The sequence below is a fragment of the Balaenoptera physalus genome (assembly GCF_965194825.1).
Source record: "Balaenoptera physalus genome assembly, chromosome: 2".
Taxonomy (NCBI): Eukaryota; Metazoa; Chordata; class Mammalia; order Artiodactyla; family Balaenopteridae; genus Balaenoptera; species Balaenoptera physalus.
The window spans coordinates 12,504,792-12,525,753 of NC_138883.1; the positions used below are offsets into that span (position 1 = coordinate 12,504,792).

At 36.2% G+C, this 20,962-nt stretch overlaps 1 protein-coding gene across 7 annotated transcripts in view; it reads left to right on the plus strand.

Moving 5' to 3' along the window:
* TRIP11 (thyroid hormone receptor interactor 11) overlaps positions 1-20,962 on the plus strand; it is a 68,051-nt gene that overhangs the window by 36,493 nt on the left and 10,596 nt on the right. For all 7 annotated transcript variants that reach the window (XR_014260951.1, XM_082451181.1, XM_082451179.1 and 4 more), the window contains 4 exons: positions 423-616; positions 4,078-4,241; positions 6,319-6,422; positions 11,908-12,007. Coding sequence is in view for 6 of the 7 variants with exons in the window: in XM_082451181.1 (XP_082307307.1) it covers positions 423-616; positions 4,078-4,241; positions 6,319-6,422; positions 11,908-12,007 (562 nt within the window). In the remaining variant the exon portion in view is untranslated. The remainder of the gene's footprint in view (positions 1-422; positions 617-4,077; positions 4,242-6,318; positions 6,423-11,907; positions 12,008-20,962) is intronic.

Here is a 20,962-nt window from a genome sequence, read left to right on the forward strand (position 1 = left end):
CAGTTCTCAAGCAAAAACCATGATCTAATCATTATGTTTCATACCTGAAATTAAATTATACCTCAAGAAAAGAAAAAGATGGCATATCTTGGATATAAGAAAAATTTCCTACCCACAAAGTATGAAAAAAATGAGATTTACTAAAAAAGTGGCCTGTCACAAAAAGCCTAGTACTTTGTACAATTCCATTTTCCATTATAGCCACAGGGAATGAGATCTTACAAAGTAAACCTTCCAAATGAATATTCAAGATGATTTCAGGAGCCTTTTTTCTTAGCATAAATATATCTTGCAGTATGAGAAATTAGTATACAATTAATACACTTCAATAATGGGGAAAGATTTGATAACAGAGTGGCTTGTAGGAGGGGAAAGGGGGAGCATTTTATGGAAGAAAAATAAAAGAAATGTCCTCTACCTAGGTTCAACATTTACGTGACAAAGAATTACGCTTGAACCAGGAGCTAGAGAGATTGCGTAACCATCTTTTAGAATCAGAAGATTCTTACACCCGTGAAGTTTTGGCTGCAGAAGATAGAGAGGCTAAGTTAAGAAAGAAAGTAACAGTATTGGAGGAGAAGCTAGTTTCATCCTCTAATGCAATGGAAAATGCAAGGTAACTTTTTCTTTTTTTTCTTTTTTCTTTTTTTTTTTTTTTTTTAGTATTAACATTAATTAAATACTTCCTGAGTGTCAGACTCAGAATTTTTCATATGCTACCTTATTTTATTCTCACAAAATTCATTATCTCCATTTTACAGACTAAGAAACTAAGGGTAAAGAGGTTTAATAACCTTCCCAAGGTCAGGCACGCAAAGTGCACATGTAGGTGTCACACTTGGGTTTGTAACCCTTATCCAGATCTGGCATTCAAACTGAGGTTTCTCCAAATCTTAATTGTTATCCTAGATAATTGCTTCTCATCATTTTAGGAGGCTAGACTTAAATTCTGACTGATTTAATTAGCGTTGTCAGGCTCCCCAAGAACTAATTTAATTTATGTGATTTAATTTTTAATCAAGTGATCTAAGGTTGAACAAAGTTTGGATATTAGAAAGGAGAGAGTAAAGGAAGTAGCAAGGGAAAGGCCTAGGTCAATGTGAATTAACTCCTGGCTTGTTAGAACTTTTGAGTGACCAGGTCCCTGCTTATATATTTTTAAATTTTATTTCTCTCAATAAAATGTGTTGTTTTTTTTTTTCTTATTACAAAAACATATTTTCCACTTCAGGAAAGTCACATAAACCTAAAGAACATAAAGCCACAGACTCACTCATCCAGAGATAATCTTTTTTTGTGCCTTTGTATGCTTCTGTATACGTGTGTATATATTACAAATTATTTTCTTAAAGCAAAATTGAGATCATACTATTTATACTGTTTTGTAACCTGCTTCTATCAGTTAATAATATGAATATGAGTACACGTTAAGCCATATGTTCCTGCAATATCATTTATGGCTGCATAGTATACCATTATTTGGATTTGCCATAATTTCTTTAACACACTCATTTATTATTGGACATTTAGAGTGTTTCAACTTTTCAGAATTACTAAGAGTGCTGTTTTGTTTTTGTTTTGTTTTTTATATAAATTTATTTTATTTTTGGCTGCATTGGGTCTTCGTTGCTGCGAGTGGTGGCTACTCTTTGTTGCGGTGCGCGGGCTTCTCACTGCGGTGGCTTCTCTTGTTGTAGAGCACGGGCTCTAGGCACGCGGGCTTCAGTAGTTGTGGCACGTGGGCTCAGTAGCTGTGGCTCGTGGGCTCTAGAGCGCAGGCTCAGTAGTTGTAGCACACGGGCTTAGTTGCTCCGTGGCATGTGGGATCTTCCCGGACCAGGACTCGAACATGTGTCCCCTGCATTGTCAGGTGGATTCTTAAGTACTGTGCCACCAGGGAAGCCTAAGTGTGCTGTTTTGATAACCCAAAATAGGTATTTTTGTGTTGATGACAGATTATTTCCTTAGTGTAAATTTTGAGAAATGGAAATTCTGATTGAAAGGCTGTTTTTAAAATGATTGAAATGTACTGCCAAATAATCTTCCAAAAAAATCATGTCCATTTATCTTCCCTTTAGTTGTATGTGCATCTTTTTATCTTTTTACTGTGTATGGTGCTGAGGGAAATATAAGGATATAGTAGATATTATCTCTGCAAAGAGAATATAGGCCAGTAGAGATAGTATTTCTGAGGGTGAACTCCTTACCCCCTTTGTAGGATGTATTATTGTACCTTCAGACTCAGAAGAAGAACTTGTTTAAAATGAGAATTAAAACAGTGAGTGAACATTTGTGTATGTGTTTCACATTGGCAGAAATAGCAAAACATCCGTAGTCTATAAGATTGATCATCTTTCCTTTCAGTTTTCAGGCCCTTATTTTCTCTAATTGAAATAGTTTCTAATCTCTGCCTATTTTTGTTTACCATTCATAATAACTGCAGAATAACGTTCGGTAGGTAGGGCTGTGGTCTTGTTGCTCCTTTTTTCAAAACCAGGTTAGACTGTCATGATTCGGGCCCACTGTTTTTCTGTTAATCCCGCCTATTCTTCAAATAGCACTTAATGATGAATTATTTGTTTAGCACCCCACTCCTCAAATCCAAAATCAAACCCTAGTGTGATGTTTTTCCTTTGAACCTGCATAATATTTTGAGTCTTTGATAGGGCACTTGTATTTTACTTAGGGGTATTTGTAATTGTTGAGCTGCTTTACACTTTCTCCCACCCAGTGAAGTGTAAGGTCACCAGTGGGTAGGAACGATGCCATTTATTTCACACTCTTCCCACAGTATACATTCTTACACATAGTTTCATAGATGTTCAATAAATATTTGGTGTGTAAGTAACTCAAATCTACAGAATCAGATTATGGTGTTTTGAGCCCTTAACAATAGTAACGTCTTGTATTTATTAACTTTTTGAATGACATCACAGTTCATTTCATCCTTACAATCACCCTTTGAGTGATTTGCTAACCAGCAAAGTTGAATAAAGTGCAGGGACATAAGAGGGGAGAGTTAAGTCCTCTGGTTATCAGTTTACTGCCTTTTCCAAAAGAGGGTGCTATTGGGTAAAGTTTCTTCAAAGTGAGCTGCTCTTAATGGGTTTTATTGGGCTGCTCTGAATGAGAATTTAACTGGATATTAAAAACCCAGGAAAGGCTATTGCAATATTTTGTATGTAATAATTATACATTAAGGAAGTACCTCAATGACATAAGCCTGGATAGATGTTCTGCAGTTATCTTAGGGAATCTCTGATTTGGGACAGGTGTAGGGGTTATTATATTTAATGTAAGCAGAAAGAAAGATGACAGTAAAAGATGGGATAACCTTTGCAAAGTTGTGGGTTTACTAGGATTGTGAGTGCCAAAAGCAAGGGGGGTATCATAGAATCCATTGCTTGTTGGGTTGGAGGTGGACAAAATGACTTCCAAGATCCCTTACAACTTACAAGTTTATGATAAATTACATCTTAGAGTTTTAGCCTCGAAACACAAAAGTTGCAGGCTATTTGTAAATTTTTCTTAAGCTGACATATCTTGTTTAGCCCAGTTCTGTGTTTAAAATGACTGCCATTTGTTCAAAGTCACCTTCACAGGAAGGATGATTGAATTAACAAAAGCAGGGAGAACGAAGATCAGAGGAACTCTTCAAGTTTCTTTGAAATCTAACTTGAATTTAATGCAATAAAATGTAGGGAAGGTCAGATTCATAGAGACAGAAAGTAGAATGGTGGTTACTGGGGGGAGAGGGGGTTATTGTTTAATGGGTGTGGAGTTTCGGCTTGGGAAGATGAAAAAATGCTAGAGATGGATGGTCGTGATGGTTGTACAGCCATGTGAGTGTACTTACTACCACTGAACTGTACACATAAAAATGGTTAAAATGGTAAATGTTATGTGTATTTTACCACAATAAAAAAAACGTAGGGAAGAGGTTTCATCTTGTTAAAGTATCTAAATACTTTGACTATAACTTGCATTTAGTGCAGTAAAATGTAGGGAAGGTATTTCATCTTGTCAAAGTGTCTAAATAGATAGAAACAGTTTGACTTTTATTCTTTTTGTTTAAAGCCATCAGGCCAGTTTACAGGTAGAGTCATTGCAGGAACAGTTGAACGTGGCATCCAAGCAAAGGGATGAAACTGCACTACAGCTTTCCATGTCTCAGGAACAAGTAAAGCAGTATGCTCTGTCACTCTCCAACCTGCAGATGGTCCTGGAGCATTTCCAGCAAGGTCAGTTGTATGGCCAGTCTTTCACTGAAGAAGAGTTATTGTACGGTTGACCCTTGAACAATGCGTGGGTTAGGATGCCTACCCCCCATGCAGTTGAAAATCCGTAACTTGAGTTCCCCCGAACTTAACTCCTAATAGCCTACTGTTGACCAGGAGCCTTACTAATAACATAGTCAATTAACACATTTTTTTGTATGTTATATGTACTATATACTGTATTCTTACAATAAAGGAAGCTAGAGAAAAGAAAATGTTATTAAGAAAATCATAAGGAAGAGAAAATACATTCACTGTACTGTATTTATTGATACTATAAGTTTATGTCATCTGTTTACAAGATGAATTGTCTGTTAGTACCTACATCAGTATTCTCTTGTATGATGGAAAACACTGTAGATATTATACATATTACTAACACTAGACATCAAAAATGAAATGTGTGAAAAAGAAATTCATACTTAGGTATAATGATTTGTGATTGATAATGAAGAAGTAGCAATATTATTACTTTATGATAGCCTAGCCTTTACACTAATGAATGGTTATAAAATTTTTATGGTATACAGTAAAACAGTATATTCATAATATAGTACTGGAAACATTGTTACATTTTTTAAAAAAACCGCTTACTTGTGATGATAGGCTGATATGTAGTTTCTCCAATTACAAGAGAGAGAGGCATACCTTATGGTAATGTGATTCTTTGGAAGCAAAGTTATAAAACAGTAAGAAAACTAACATATTGTTAAATTTATATTATCACTCACCTTCTGCCTACGTTAGGATAGACTAGTATCTACATGTATTTCAAGCATTCGTGACATAACCTTTTTCTTAATGTTTTTGATATTTCTAGTCTATGTGGTTCATCTGCTTTTTCAAATTGTCTCAAATCTCCAAAAAGTTTTCCAATATATTTAGTGAAAAAAATCTACATATGGTGGACCCATGCAGTTCAAACCTGTGTTGTTCACAGATCAGCCATAGTTTTGGGAATTTTGGCTTGAGTGCTGTTTTAGATTAGGCATAGGGAAATCTTTGAAAGGTTACCCACTTGTAGGGGGAGAAGATAAGTAGCCATCAACAAATCAGACTTTTTTACAGTTAAGAGCAGAGAACATAAACTGTATATACTAATTACTAAAAAAATTTTTTTAGTGTCATATTATGATACTTTAGTTAAGGTGAGAGTTGAGGGAAGTATGAGGGTAACATAGTAAGGAGGGTCACATGATAAAGGGGAGTACAAAGGAAGAGAGAGGCACACATGTAGAAAAAAAAAGATAGGTGTTGAGATGTTGGTTGGAGGTTGAATCCACTGCAGAGAGTTAATCATCAGTAATTACTCTCTTTTGAAGTATTGATTAATTTGTTCTTAGCTGTTCATCTATACTTTAAGGTAACTGCATTTTTCTAGTTCAGGTGGAAAGTACTTTTCTAGGCACATAGTAATAGTGACCAGAGCACACGTACCCCGATAACCAAATATGCTTTTTCACATCTGCCTCCCATCCTCAGATTTACCCCCTTTAGATCATTTACCCATCCATTTGTCAACTCATACATTCTGTAATTACTGGCAATGCATGAACTGCTAGTGGAGGGGCAGGCGGTTAGAGGATGTGAGGCTAATGAAGTTAAAGAAGTTGTAGTTTTATGCCTGAACAAGACTTAACATTTGTACATACGTATATATCAGGGTTACTCCTATGGGTGAAATTTTGAATTTTATACGTAAGAATTCTCTAGGTCTGCTCTGTATAATACTAGAGTGGACATGTGTACAAAATAGTATGGTACTGAGGCCATAGAAAAAGCTTTGCTAAAGAGGAAATATTTGAGTAGAGTTCTGAAGGGAGGGAAAGTTTGCAAGATGGACATGGTGCAGAAGGATTTAAGCAGAGGAAAGTGATCTCATTACTTTAATTCCAGTTAACGTCATCACTAAGGCATATATAATTTTCTTGTTAAGACATTTGAACTATTTTTGTTGAATTATTAAAATTTCAAGTGGTTTAAAATTCTTATTTTATCACACAATTACAAAATAGTAATGTAACTTCTTTTTCCTCTTTAGAGGAAAAAGCTATGTATTCTGCTGAACTAGAAAAGCACAAGCAACTTGTTGCTGAATGGAAGAAAAAGGCAGAAAATCTGGAAGGAAAACTCGTATCATTACAGGTTGGTTGAAATAATTTACTCTTGTAAATTTTATTATGCACAAAACAATTACTTGTAGAATTTTTGTCTTGGAAATAATCTCCTAAACAGTTAATTTAGTAGATGTTGTCACTGAGGCATAACAGTGAATAAGATACTTAGGATTTCCCTCATGTTACTTATAGTTTAGCACAGACACAGCAAATATGAGATTTAAATTTTTAGCACAGGTGGGCATTTTAGAGATCACTAAAAAAAATTAATGTAAAATTTTAACTGTATAATTTTCTGTTTTCAACAAAATATATTGGGCACTTTATTTCACATGGATTAAAATAATGTATATTATCCCATTAGATCTTTTTCTTTTGCACCTTAATTCTTTTTTTTTGCTGTATCTTTTTTTTTTTAACATCTTTATCAGAGTATAATTGCTTTACAGTGTTGTTAGTTTCTGCTGTATAACAAAGTGAATCAGCTATATGCATATGTATATCCCCATATCCCCTCCCTCTTGTGTCTCCCTCCCACCCTCCTTATCCCACCCCTCTAGCTGGTCACAAAGCACCGAGCTGATCTCCCTGTGCCATGCAGCTGCTTCCCACTAGCTGTCTATTTTACATTTGGTAGTGTATATATGTCAGTGCTACTCTCTCACTTCGTCCCAGCTTACCCTCCCCCCTCCCCGTCTCCTCAAGCCCATTCTCTGTATCTCTGTCTTTATTCCTGTCCTGCCCCTGGGTTCATCAAAACCACTTCTTTTTTTTAGATTCCATATATATGTGTTAGCATACAGTATTTGTTTTTCTCTTTCTGACTTACTTCACTCTGTATGACAGACTCTAGGTCCATCCACCTCACTACAAATAACTCAATTTCGTTTCTTTTTATGGCTGAGTAATATTCCATTGTATATATGTGCCACATCTTCTTTATCCATTCATCTGTCGATGGACACTTAGGTTGCTTCCATGTCCTGGCTATTGTAAATAGAGCTGCAATGAACATTGTGGTACATGACTCTTTTTGAATTATGGTTCTCTCAGAGTATATGCCCAGTAGTGGGATTGCTGGGTCATATGGTAGTTCTATTTTTAGTTTTTTAAGGAACCTCCATACTGTTCTCCATAGTGGCTGTATCAATTTACATTCCCACCAACAGTGCAAGAGTGTTCCCTTTTCTCCACACCCTCTCCAGCATTTATTGTTTGTAGATTGTTTGATGATGGCCATTCTGACCGGTGTGAGGTGATACCTCATTGTAGTTTTGATTTGCATTTCTCTAATGATTAGTGCTGTTGAGCATCCTTTCATGTGTTTGTTGGCAATTTGTATATCTTCTTTGGAGAAATGTCTATTTAGGTCTTCTGCCCATTTTTGGATTGGGTTGTTTGTTTGTTTGATATTGAACTGCATGAGCTGCTTATGTATTTTGGAGATTAACCCTTTGTCAGTTGCTTCGTTTGCAAATATTTTCTCGGATTCTGAGGGTTGTCTTTTCGTCTTGTGTATGGTTTCCTTTGCTGTGCAAAAGCTTTTAAGTTTCATTAGGTCCCATTTGTTTATTTGTGTTTTTATTTCCATTTCTCTAGGAGGTGGGTCAAAAAGGATCTTGCTGTGATTTATGTCATAGAGTGTTCTGCCTATGTTTTCCTCTAAGAGTTTTATAGTGTCTGGCCTTACATTTAGGGCTTTAATCCATTTTGAGTTTATTTTTGTGTATGGTGTTAGGAAGTGTTCTAATTTCATTCTTTTACATGTAGCTGTCCAGTTTTCCCAGCACCACTTATTGAAGAGGCTGTCTTTTCACCACTGTATACTCTTGCCTCCTTTATCAAAGATAAGGTGACCATATTGCACCTTAATTCTTTAAAATATTTTTCTCTTTATTATTATGCTGTATTTCATGCCTATAAATATATATATAAGAAATAAATTAAATGAACCCCATGAAGAGACACCACAGTGACTTGCTGTTTGATGTAGGATAAACTTTTCTGAGTCATAAGTAGACTCTGGTGATAGCTGGTGGAAAGTAATAAAATTTATGTATCTGTCATTAGAGGTGAATATGCTGTTTAGGCATATTAATATTCTAAATAATTGAAGACATACTTCCTTTAATGTTTTAAAATTTTTACTAAATGTTGAGTGACTGCAAAACAATATTTAGATAATACGTATAAAATATAAGAATAGCAATACAGCAAATACCCACATACCCACCACCCAGTAAAAGAATGTCACCCTTTGAAGTTCCGTAAGCACCCCTCCACATCTCCTCTCCTTCTTATCACCTTTTATGTATTTTACCCCCTTGTTTTTCTTTATGGTTTTATCACATAGATTTACATCTTTTTACAGTACATTGTTTGGTTTTGCATATTTTTAAACTCTGTATAAATGGAATTCTGAACTGTATGTAAATGGAATTCTTCTGAGGCTTGCTTTTTTTGCTTAGTATTATGTTCATGAGTTTCAGCCGTGTAACTGTGTAGTTATTGTGTTAGAAGGTTCATTATTTTCACTGCTGTATTCCTTGCATGAATATGTAATTTATTTACCCATTTTCCTGATAAAGGACATTTCCCTTATCTGCCATACAAACAATGTGGTTATGAATTTCCTTGTTTATATCTCCTGGTGCACATGTATAAGAGTTTCAGGTGTGTATCTCGATTGGAATTGCTGAGTCATGGGATATATATGGGCAATTTCAATTTTATTAGATTTGGGGGCAAATTGTTTTCTAAAGCACTTGTGCTAATTTTCTCCGACCAGTGGTACTAAGAGTTCTTGTTCTACATCCTCAGCAATGCTAGCATTATCAGAATTTTTTAAAGTGTTTGACAATGTGGTAGGTGGGAAGGGCTATCTTATGGTTTTAATTTGCATTTCTAGTAATGAGGTCAAGCATCTTTTAATATGTTTATTCACCATTTATGCTTACTTTCTGGTTAGCTCATTAACACATTAAAAAGATATTTTATTTGATGCTTTTGTTTTCAGTGGGTCCAAAATCTCTAGTTGGTCATACTGTTAGAAGTCCAGATCTTCTTTTTAAACTAGCTCTATTTAAAAAAATTTTTAATGTAATATATATTTATAAAAACAACAAAATAAATCAGAAGAAACTGAGAGGGAATTAGTAAAGATAAAAGTTGAAATTAATGAAATAAAAAACAAAAAAATGGTAGAAAGAATAATGAAATCTAAATGTTAATTTTCAAAAACGTCTTAGTGTAGTTTTTTTAAGCTTTAATTATTTCTTAAATATAAATGCTATGAGGTTAACAAAGTCATATGAAAGTTTATTTAAATTTCCTTTACACTAAATTTAATCTTGTTGATTTTGGATGTTGATTTTGTTTAAAATTTTTTTGTTTCAGTCTCTCTTTGTATCAGTTAAGGTTTAACCTGAGAAGCAGAACCAGTAGGATGTGTATGTGTGTACACATATGTACACATACATATACATACACATATACATTGATGTATGTACTATATATGGATACCTATGAGATTTGTTACAAGGAATTGGCAACATTGTGGGGCCTGGCTAAGCAAGTTAGGTAGGTTTGGCAGTCAAAATGGGAAGATCACATCATAGGCAGGCTGGAACTCATAGGCGTGGGCCAAAGCTGTTGTCCACAGGTGGTCAGGAAAAAAAATCACAAGCAGGATGGACTCTGTGGGCATGGGCTGAAGTTGCTGTCCACAGATGGAATTTCTTCTTTATGGAGAAACCTCAGTCCTGATTTCAAGGAGTTTCAGCTGGTTCAATCAGGTCCACCCTGATTATCCAGGATAATGTGCCTTCCATAAATTCAGCTGATTTGGGCTTTGATTACATTTGCAAAATACCTTCACAGCAATACCTACCTTAAGTTTGACTTGGTAACTGGGGACTAGCCTATCCAAGATGATACATCAAAAGAGCTATCACACTCTGATTCAAGATGATGAAACTGGACCTGACATGTACATGGGTGAATCCTCTAGAATAGCCAAGAAAATTGTGTGAAAGAATAATGGTGAGGAGGGACTTGCCTACTAAATGTCAGAATAGAGCCATAAATCAATACCATATTGACTAGATTAGTGGAACAGCAGGAGAATCCAGAAATGGAGCCCAGGTTATATTTGAGAATTAAATTTAAAACTAAACCCTAAACTACTTTCAGTTCAGTGGGGAAAAGGGTAGGTTATCGAATAAACAGTAGATACAACCGGCTGTCTGTATGGAAGAAAATGAAATTGGACCCCTGTCTTACACTATATACAAAAGTAAATTCCAACTGTATTAAAGCAAGGATTCTCAACTGGGAGTGGTGCTGGAAATCTGAGGGGTATTTTTGGCTGTTACAGTGACTGTGGGTAGACCTTCTAGCATTTAGTGGCCAGAGGCCAGGAATATTGAAAGAACTCCTACTGAGAAATACTGTTTTAAAGATATAAATGTTAAAAAAGAAAAATATCTGCCAAGAAAATCTAGAAGACCACATGTGCAGTTCAGGGCAGGGAGGAGCCTAACCTAGACTAAAACTCAAGAATCAAAGTAGGACATGTTTGACTATATTTGTAGCACTGATGACAAAGGGTTCATATCTACTATATAAGGTGCTCTTACAAACTCATGAGAGAAAGACAGCTCAATGGAAAAATGGGCAAGGTATACAAAGATTTCTGCATAAGAGCAGATCCAGCTGTCCTATTAACATGAAAAATTACTCAAATTCACTAGTAGGGATTATAGTTAGAGAAATAAAAATTAAAGTAATAAAGTAATAATGAAACATCACTTTATACCCATCAGACTTGCAAAAATTAAAAAAGAACATTTGTTGGGACTTCCCTGGTGGTGCAGTGGTTAAGAATCCGCCTGCTAGTGCAGGGGACGTGGGTTCGAGCCCTGGTCCGGGAAGATCCCACATGCCACGGAGCAACTAAGCCCGTGCACCACAACTACTGAGCCTGTGCTCTAGAGCCCACAAGCCGCAAACTACAGAGCCCGCGTGCCACAGCTACTTAAGCTTGTGCGCCTAGAGCCCGAGCTCCACAACAAGAGAAGCCACCGCAATGAGAAGCCCACGCACCTCAACAAAGAGTAGTCCCCGCTTGCCGCAACTAGAGAAAGCCCATGCGCAGCAACGAAGGCCCAACACAGCCAAAAAAAAAAAAAAAAAAATTGTTGCTATATTTCTTGACTTTTTGTATTTTTCTTGTAGTTTTTATTCCTATTATTGTCACTTTTTAAACTTTTGTCACCATATTGTCTTTAAATAGCATTCTCTTTTTTATTTGGTTTCTCTGAAAGAGACATTATTGTGTTGTGAAGTGTGGGTTCTATCTTTGATACTTATTAGTATCAAATGAACTTGCCCAAGGTCACAGAAATACAGCTTCATTAGCTGAAAGGGGTTGATTGACTTTAAGATGTCTTCCAGCCCTATAGTTTGTGAAATAGTTTTTGCATGCTGCTTTTTAATGAACTTTTCTTCCTCAGGAGCGTTTGGATGAAGCAAATGCTGCGTTGGATTCAGCATCAAGACTTACAGAACAGTTAGATTTAAAGGAAGAACAAATTGAAGAACTTAAAAAACAAAGTAGGTTTTTTTCCTTTTCCTTTTTCCCTTACAACACTAGTATTGAATCAGATGTGGTTTCCCCCCATGCATTGGTACAGTCGAGTGAGACCAACTGCCATTAGTGTGTGACTTCCATTTCCATCTCCCATGACCAGTTTGCTTTGATTTGAATCTGGTTCTAGTGAAACCAGAGTCATAAGTTGGCCCTGGCTGTCCAGTTAGTTTTCCGGAATATTGAGGCAGTCCAGTTGTGCTGGCTGTCACCCTGTTGACCATCAAAGGTGTTGATTCGACTGACTCGACTTGTCATGGTATAACTTTTCCCTGTTCAGTCTGTGGTCATCCTGCCTAAAGCTGTCTGATACGTTAGAGTAAGTACTTACAAGTAAGTACTTGTAAGTCTCAAGTAAAAGAGTAACTTTTTGTGGAATGAATGTCTGGCTATAACTAGCTGTTTATGATTATAGATGGTGCTTTACATGCAGGCACTCATCATGTATTTTTTGATGCTTGTAAATTATCTCATAGGCCCTGTCAGTTCCCCAGGGTGAGTCCTGTGTTTAGGATTATCAGTTGGGCCTCAGATAATCAGGTGGTTCATAGTGCTCTGTTAACTCTTAACTGCTGACAAAGATAGCATGCTCTCATTTAATCTCTGATGTAACAGTCCCTAGGAAGTTGAAGCTATTCTAGGGCTACATTTAGTAGATAATGATTAAAGGTTATTGGAAAGGTGATAGGAACCTAGAAATGTGTCAACTTTAGGTGTCTGGGTTAGGCACAATAGTACCAAGGCATGTAATGAAGTAATTAAGAAGTACCCCCTAACATGAAATAGAGTTAGAAATAGGAAAAAGTAGGAGATGGTACAGCACAAATACTGTCAGACAATAGAAACAGTGACTTGGACATTACGGAGGTAAGTAGACAAATCACTGAAGTGGGGATACCAAAGGACAAGCCGAGGAAGTTGGCCTAAAACCAGCAGGAGACAGGAGATGAGAGATTGTTAGGAATAAAAAATAATAATAAGATCATGTGAGGTATCGTCCTCAAGAAAACATGATTCTGTGGCAAATTAGTGCCCAACTAAAAGTCCTCTGTTTGCTTTGTAAGGTTTGGCCAGCCTTAGAACTCTAAATGTAATAGAGGGGCTGGAAATGGACAATAAGGAAACAATTATATATTGAGTATCATGGGCATTTTATATAATCTATACTGTATTATTTAGTCTTCTCATATTTTATTTACTCTTCACAAGAAACTGTAAAGTAGGTAGTATTTAGTTCCATTTTATAAGTTAAAGAAACTGAGATTTAAACTGATCTTTTATCCTTGACCAAAGTTCATAATCTTTCCATGTTACTGTATTTCTTCTTGTCAGGAAAACAGTTGTTTATAGTCTGACTTGTATTTTGTTCTGTATATCTCCTTCGAAGATAGGACAATATCCTCTGTGCTGCGCCCTAAATATTGAAATGGTTGCCCTTACCCGGAGGCAGTGTTTGTTGGGAAAACAGTCTAGTTAGGTTGAAAACCAGTGTAACTACAACATTATCTGGAAGACATACGGGCAACCTGGAGGAGACATACTGAGCACCCAAGGGTTTAGCCAAAGAATTGATACCCTAGGGAAGGGCTAGACTAATGAAGGTAAAAAGGCAGTATTCTGAACCAACTCCTTGGTCTGTGGCAAGGTTGCTATATATGTCATGCTACTTTAATATTTAATTAAGTTCACATACCTTTTTAGACAACTACCTATGTCATTCCCAGTAGATGATGGTAAGATAAAAAATTCTATGACTTATTGTAGTTGCTAAATGGTATCAGAGTCCCTGCACTACTTAGTAAGTTGTTTAGGCACCATTTAAATCCTCAGGAGTAGAATATTTTTAGATTTTGATTGTAAATGCAAGGCTTAGGTGGCCTAGGTCCCTATTCGTGTAAAAAGTTACCAGTAATAATTCATTGTAAATATATAGGAACTTTGGACTCATTTTGTAAAGTTAATATTAGCCACAGAAAAAGCTCTAATTATGCTTATACAACTGGTATTTGAAAGGGCAGGCGAGAGGCCAGTGTTGCACAGACAGGAAGCAGGGGTAAAGGGACAGACAGTTCTGTCTCTTTAAGTCATTCTTGCCATTTAAGCTCTTCTTAACAGTCTGTTTTCTTTTATTACCTAAGTGCTTAATATTGCTTTTAGATCTCTAAACACAAATGTGATTTTATTTTATCAAAGCTGTACTCTTGATGTGATAATATAAATAAAACTTTGATTGGCTTGGTTGTTTCAAAAGAATCACTGTATATTTTCTTTCATAGATCATTAAGTACTTTAAATGTTGATTGATGTTGTAATACTGTACTTTATTTTTAATGCAAAACTTGGCCAGACAGCAAAAATATTTGCCAGGAGAAACAATTTTGAAAAAGACAGATTGGCTTTTGTTGCAAGAAAGTACACAGAGACTTGAATCGTAGAGGCAAAGTATTGTTTTATTTCTAAGCATCTGTAGACTGTCGATGATTAGTTGATATGCAGTTTCAACATTTAAACAATATTAGGAAACTCATTTTAAAAAGTGGTATTTTATTTGAAATGCTTAATTATGTAATTGCCACCAGAGATGAGATGATTCAGTCTGGTCAAACATATGAAAAGGGAGCTATTGCTTATAACACCAGTATTAAAATAGTAAATTGTTGATTATTTCAATCATTCTTAGAGTCCATAACTGTCAGTGCCGTGTATGTGCAATTGTGGTTTTGAGTTCCAAGTATTTACAGGCTTTGTATGAAAAGTATGAAGATGCCTTAATCAGGCATTAAATACTTAATGAGAACCAACTACTTGGCTTTATGTTAGATGCTGTGTGAGATACTAGATAGGATCCCTTTGTTTTCAAGGAGCTTAGTTAACGAAGTAACACATGGCATAGGTACACCATAGCTTCATAGTTTAAGACAGTGGTGCTCAACTCTGGTCAGACAGTGCATATTTAGTTCTCCAAGAATCCCATGAAGGGTTAGGGACATTCCATGGAGGAAAGAAACTTGAGCAGACAGAGCTCTAAACTAGTAGTAGGATTTTACTCCCCAAATGTAAGTAGTTCTTTGTCTTCTCCCCCTCATCCCCCTGACCCACACACCAAGGGAAAGTAACAATGAAAAGAAACCCTCAGATCCTATAGGTGCTACGAGCTTCCCTGGTGGCGCGGTGGATAAGAATCTGCCTGCCAATGCAGGGGACATGGGTTCGAGCCCTGGTCCAGGAAGATCCCACATGCCGCGGAGAAACTAAGCCCATGCGCCACAACTACTGAGCCCGTGTGCCACAACTACTGAAGCCCACATGCCTAGAGCCCATGCTCCGCAACAAGAGAAGCCACTGCAATGAGAAGCCTGCTCATCGCAACTAGAGAAAGCCCGCGAGCATCCACAAAGACCCAACAAAGACAAAAATTAAAAAAAAAAAAAAGATCCTATAGGTGCTATATTTTAATAGATAATGTTGGCTGGTAGAAGAATTACTGCTTCCCTTCCTTTTAGAAGTTATTCTTTCAACATGTTACCTGAAAGTGTTCTTTTTCAGTGTAGTTCCAAAGACTTATTTCACATGCCATCCTATATTTTATTGATTTTTTCAAACTTAAGACATTAGTCCTCTATGAAGCAGATAGGACAGTGTCTTTCATTAACTATTCTGAGTTGATCAGAGTTCAGAATTTCTATGGAATTGTCATTCATGGGAAAATATACTACCTGTGGAAACCTGAACCATGAAAAGACGTGTTATCTTCCTATATTCATGGCCAAATTTAACATTTTCCTTCTTTCGCTTATTATTTTCTACCATCATCCTTGAGATAAATTCCTGCTTAAGTGAAAACAATTGGATAAAATTGAAATAGCAAGCAAAAAAGAGTTATTGTTTTGATAATGATTATTCAAAAGGGTGGTAAATTTTATGGTACACCAAGAAAAATAAATTTTCATAAGCAATACAAGTTTAGATTCTAGCACTGGGGAAGTCTTCTGGTCTGTGTGCCAGTTTATAGCCATATCTGAAAGGGCCTCATCACTGATTTTTTCTTATTTTAAGAAGGTTTGGTGACTGCTTTTAAAAAAGAAGTCTTCTATGAGTTCAGAATGGAAAATTTCCTTACAGTGTTTTTTAAAGAAAATCTAGAAGAATGTATAAAATAAGCCCCAGTAAACCAACTGTAATATGAAGCATAAAAATGTAGTTTAAAACTACACATATAAAAGAAGTTTAAAATGTTTTTCATGGAACCACCTTTATGGTGTTGGATGGTAGAGTTTTTATTTTAAATAAAGACATTCCGTTTTCCAGGACACAATTTATACAAGAAAACATATAATGTCCTGTTGAACATAGGCCAGATACATTCCCAGACGCTTTGTTACCCAAACCTTTTGAGGGATTTCTTTATAGATGTTTTTGGCAGAAGTGGTGATTTTAGAGGAAACATATAAGAAATACCAGATGCAGTTTTCTGAATTGCCATAAACAGTTAAAAAAATTATTTGTGATGATATAAACATCTGGGTATACTAGAAAATGTCAACATTTTAGTTAAGAAAAAAGCTATGTCAATTAGGTAAATAATTAGGCCCTTTTCAACTTAATGGTTGTATTTTTAAATGTATATTTTATTAATTCTTCTAGGTGTAAAGGGAAAAGCAAATTATATAGATATGAGAATTTTTTGACTTTGTATGTTTTGTGTATTTTTCCTCATATGAATAGTATGAGTAATTCATAACATAAATCATTTATTCTTTTTTGACCTGTGTTCTATTCTCAGATAGTCTCCCTTCCCAGAGAAAAGTCAGTCATTTTTTCATTTATCACAAATTCATTGTTTTGTGCTGTGTACCAAGCACTAAAATAAGTACTAAAGATACAAAGATGCGGGACAAGAGTTCTACCTTCAGGAGGTTTATAGTCAAGCAGGAATAGGGGAAGACTACATGTAGTCACATACATGCAGCAAGCTATTTCAAAAGGAAGAAGCAATCCATTCTACTTCTTGATGGTGGTGTACAAGGGTAGAGAAGGCTAGTGAAGGGTATACTTGCCCTCACTTGAATGGTGAATACATACAGTGAAGCAGGCAGAGAGTTGGGGGAGAACATTCTAGACAGAGGGAGGAATTCGTATGAAACTGTGTGTCATAATTTGGAAACTGGCTGAAGATCTGGTGGACTAATAACGTGTGCGTGTGTGTGCTGTGTTGGTGTGGAGTGCCGAGAAGGCAGAGGTGGGAGTGAGCTGCTTTGTGAAGAAATGAAGCTATAAGTAAGGATCACCAACAGAAATTGTAAACTGGGGCACAAATTATAATATAAAGGAGCAAAAAGGACTAAGTAGAGACTGTGGTGAATTGGAGAGCTTCTTATAGGGGGCAACAAATTCTCAGCTTCACTGAACTGTTGTTGTATAGGAATGTGGGTCCAGGGTTGCCAGATCTTCAGGTCTTTCAAGAGACACCAGAAATGTAGACTTATGTGAAATGTTCCAATTTTTTAACGTGACATGTAATTTAAGTTTTTCAAAAAACCCTGTGTGGTCTGAACAAAACATTTCCTTGTATCAGATTTAGTCCGTGCTAATTTGCAACAGTGAGCTTTCAGAAACGGGTTGAGGTTTAGTCTGTAGCCTAGAAAGTCTTTGTCGTTAATAAATATCAGTATAAGTATATAGTGATGATGATATTCAGTAAGTGGCAAAATTATTATAATGACTTTACTGCTCACTGACCCAACTGTGGCCCTTTCTTTTGGGATATGGCAGGTCTGTGTGAACCTTTAAAAATTAAATATATAACTTGACTCATAAGCAACTGACAAAGGATTAATCTCCAAAATTTACAAGCAGCTCATGCAGCTCAATATCAAAAAAACAAACCCAATCCAAAAATGGGCAGAAGACCTAAATAGACATTTCTCCAAAGAAGATATACAGATTGCCAACAAACACATGAAAGAATGCTCAATATCATTAATCATTAGAGAAATGCAAATCAAAACTACAATGAGATATCATCTCACACCAGTCAGGATGGCCATCATCAAAAAATCTGCAAACAATAAATGCTGGAGAGGGTGTGGAGAAAAGGGAACCCTCTTGCACTGTTGTTGGGAATGTAAATTGATACAGCCACTATGGAGAACAGTATGGAGGTTCCTTAAGAAACTATACATAGAACTACAATACGACCCAGCAGTCCCACTACTGGGCATATACCCTGAGAAAACCATAATTCAAAAAGAGTCATGTACCACAATGTTCATTGCAGCTCTATTTACAATAGCCAGGACATGGAAGCAACCTAAATGTCCATCGACAGAAGAATGGATAAAGAAGATGTGGCACATATATACAATGGAATGTTACTCAGCCATAAAAAGAAACGGAATTGAGTTATTTGTAGTGAGGTGGATGGACCTAGAGTCTGTCATACAGAGTGAAGTAAGTCAGAAAGAGAAATACAAATACCGTATGCTAACACATATATATGGAATCTAAAAAAAAAAATGGTCATGAAGAACCTAGGGGCAAGACAGGAATAAAGACACAGACCTACTAGAGAATGGACTTGAGGATACAGGGAGGGGGAAGGGTAAGCTGGGACAAAGTGAGAGGGTGGCATGGACATATGTACACTACCAAACGTAAAATAGCTAGTGGGAAGCAGCCGCATAGCACAGGGAGATCAGCTCGGTGCTTTGTGACTACCTAGAGGGGTGGGTTAGGGAGGGTGGGAGGGAGGGAGACACAGGAGGGAAGAGATATGGGGACATGTGTATATGTATAACTGATTCACTTTGTTATAAAGCAGAGACTAACACACCATTGTAAAGCAATTATACTCCAATAAAGATGTTAAAAAATTAAAAATAAAAAAAATTACTTGACTCATAATATTCAGTCTTTAAAAAAATTTGTTTTGATATGAAAAATGCAGTACAAATTATCTGAATTCTAATGTATTAAAGGATTGAGGGAGGAGGATGGAGAGGGAAAATAAATTTGATCTGGTTATATTAAAAATATTTACATAAAATCTCTTTCAAATGCACATAGTAACTCTAACTGTACAAATAATCCAGTAGACTTCAACATTGATATTTCAGTTTAATCACAGATTCTAATCTATTGAAATTTAAGTTAATGAGGTTATACGGTATTAATAAAATTCTTTTCTGTGAGTTCATTGCTAGGAAGTGGAGTTTCAAAAATTACTTTTTACTCTGCAATTAATAATTATAATTATGGAACAAGAAAGCATTCACCATATACGCTAGACCTTAAAATTCTGTTGAAATGGTTGAAAGGAATCGAGTTAAAAGACAAAGCAGTTGCTAATATGTCTTTTTTTTTAAATTTATTTTTATTTATATATTTTGGCTGCATTGGGTCTTCGTTGCTGCGCGCGGCCTTTCTCTAGTTGCGACGAGGTGGGACTACTCTTTATTGCAGTGCACAGGCTTCTCATTGCGGTGGCTTCTCTTGTTGCGGAGCACAGGCTCTAGGCGCGTGGGCTTCAGTAGTTGTGGTGCATGGGCTCAGTAGTTGTGGCTTGCGGGGCTTGAGAGTGCAGGCTCAGTAGTTGTCATGCACGGGCTTAGTTGCTCCGCGGCATGTGGGATCTTCCCAGACCAGGGCTTGAACCCGTGTCCCCTGCATTGGCAGGCAGATTCTTAACCCCTGCGCCACCAGGGAAGCCCACTAATATGTCTTAACTTCCAATATAAATAAGTACAAGGTGCCTTTAAAAAATATCATTTGGATACTCTGGTTTCTCTTTAGATCAAATAAATCTTTCGCCTTTTACTAAAGATTTCCGTGGAGAGAAACAAATCTGAGTGTTCAGTAAATTTTTTGAGGCCTTGCTTTGGCAGAGCTAGGAAAAAAAAAATTGATGTTATAATGAAAGTGATCTTGTATAAGTTGAAATTCTGTAATAAAAAGACCATCAGATTTCTAGCCTTTGCTTTAATTATATTTAATTGACTGAAGAGGCTAAATTTCCTTATATTAGATTTAATATATCAGATTTAAATTTATTTTTTAGGTAGCCAGTCCAAGTAAGACACAAGACCCAGTTTATTTACTGACATGTCTATAATAAAATCATATTTCTAGCATTCTTTTTTCCTTGCGTTGACTTCTTTGCCATAGTTTGTAAAGATGACAAATAAGGCAAAATGGAGGAAAAGTTATCAGTGTTAATGTTAACCAAAGTGATACATATTATCGATAATGGTTAGGGCTAGGTTGAAAGATGTTATTTTAAAAAATCAGATGAATGAATACTAATGCTTTATATAGAACTTTACTGGTTAGAAATGTCACATTTAATCATTCAGTAGAGTCCCTCAAAATCCTTTGAGATAAGCATGCTCATTTTACAAAATAGGCAACAAAGTCCGGCCCTGGTGACAGGACCATGATTCACATCCGGGTCTTGTGACAAGACCATAATTCACATGCAGGTCTCCCGACTCTCAAGTCCTGCTCCAGCCATCTTTCTTTTCTCAGTCAGGTGACTGTTAAATAAACTTGAATCTTGTCCAAGGGAGCTTAGTCATAAAATAGCCAATGACTTTGTAAGGAGTGTGACCTAACTGTACGATGCTCTCTGAAGACAGTATTAATAGTGCAGTGTTACTAATTGCAAATAAAATGTAAAATTATGATGTACTAATTTGTTGTAGTCACTTACATTTTATGTTAAATTTTGATTTTAAATCAAGTGATGAAGATCATGACACCATCTCTAGGTATTACAGAGACGAGGCTCTGATATGGTTTTAGGATGTCAGATATTCAGAGTAACTCTTCCCCTAAACTAGACCAACCTCAGTTGCTTTATTGCTCAACTTTAAAGTGTACCCCCCCCCGCCTTTTCTTTCCCCCCTAACTTCCAGACAATTATT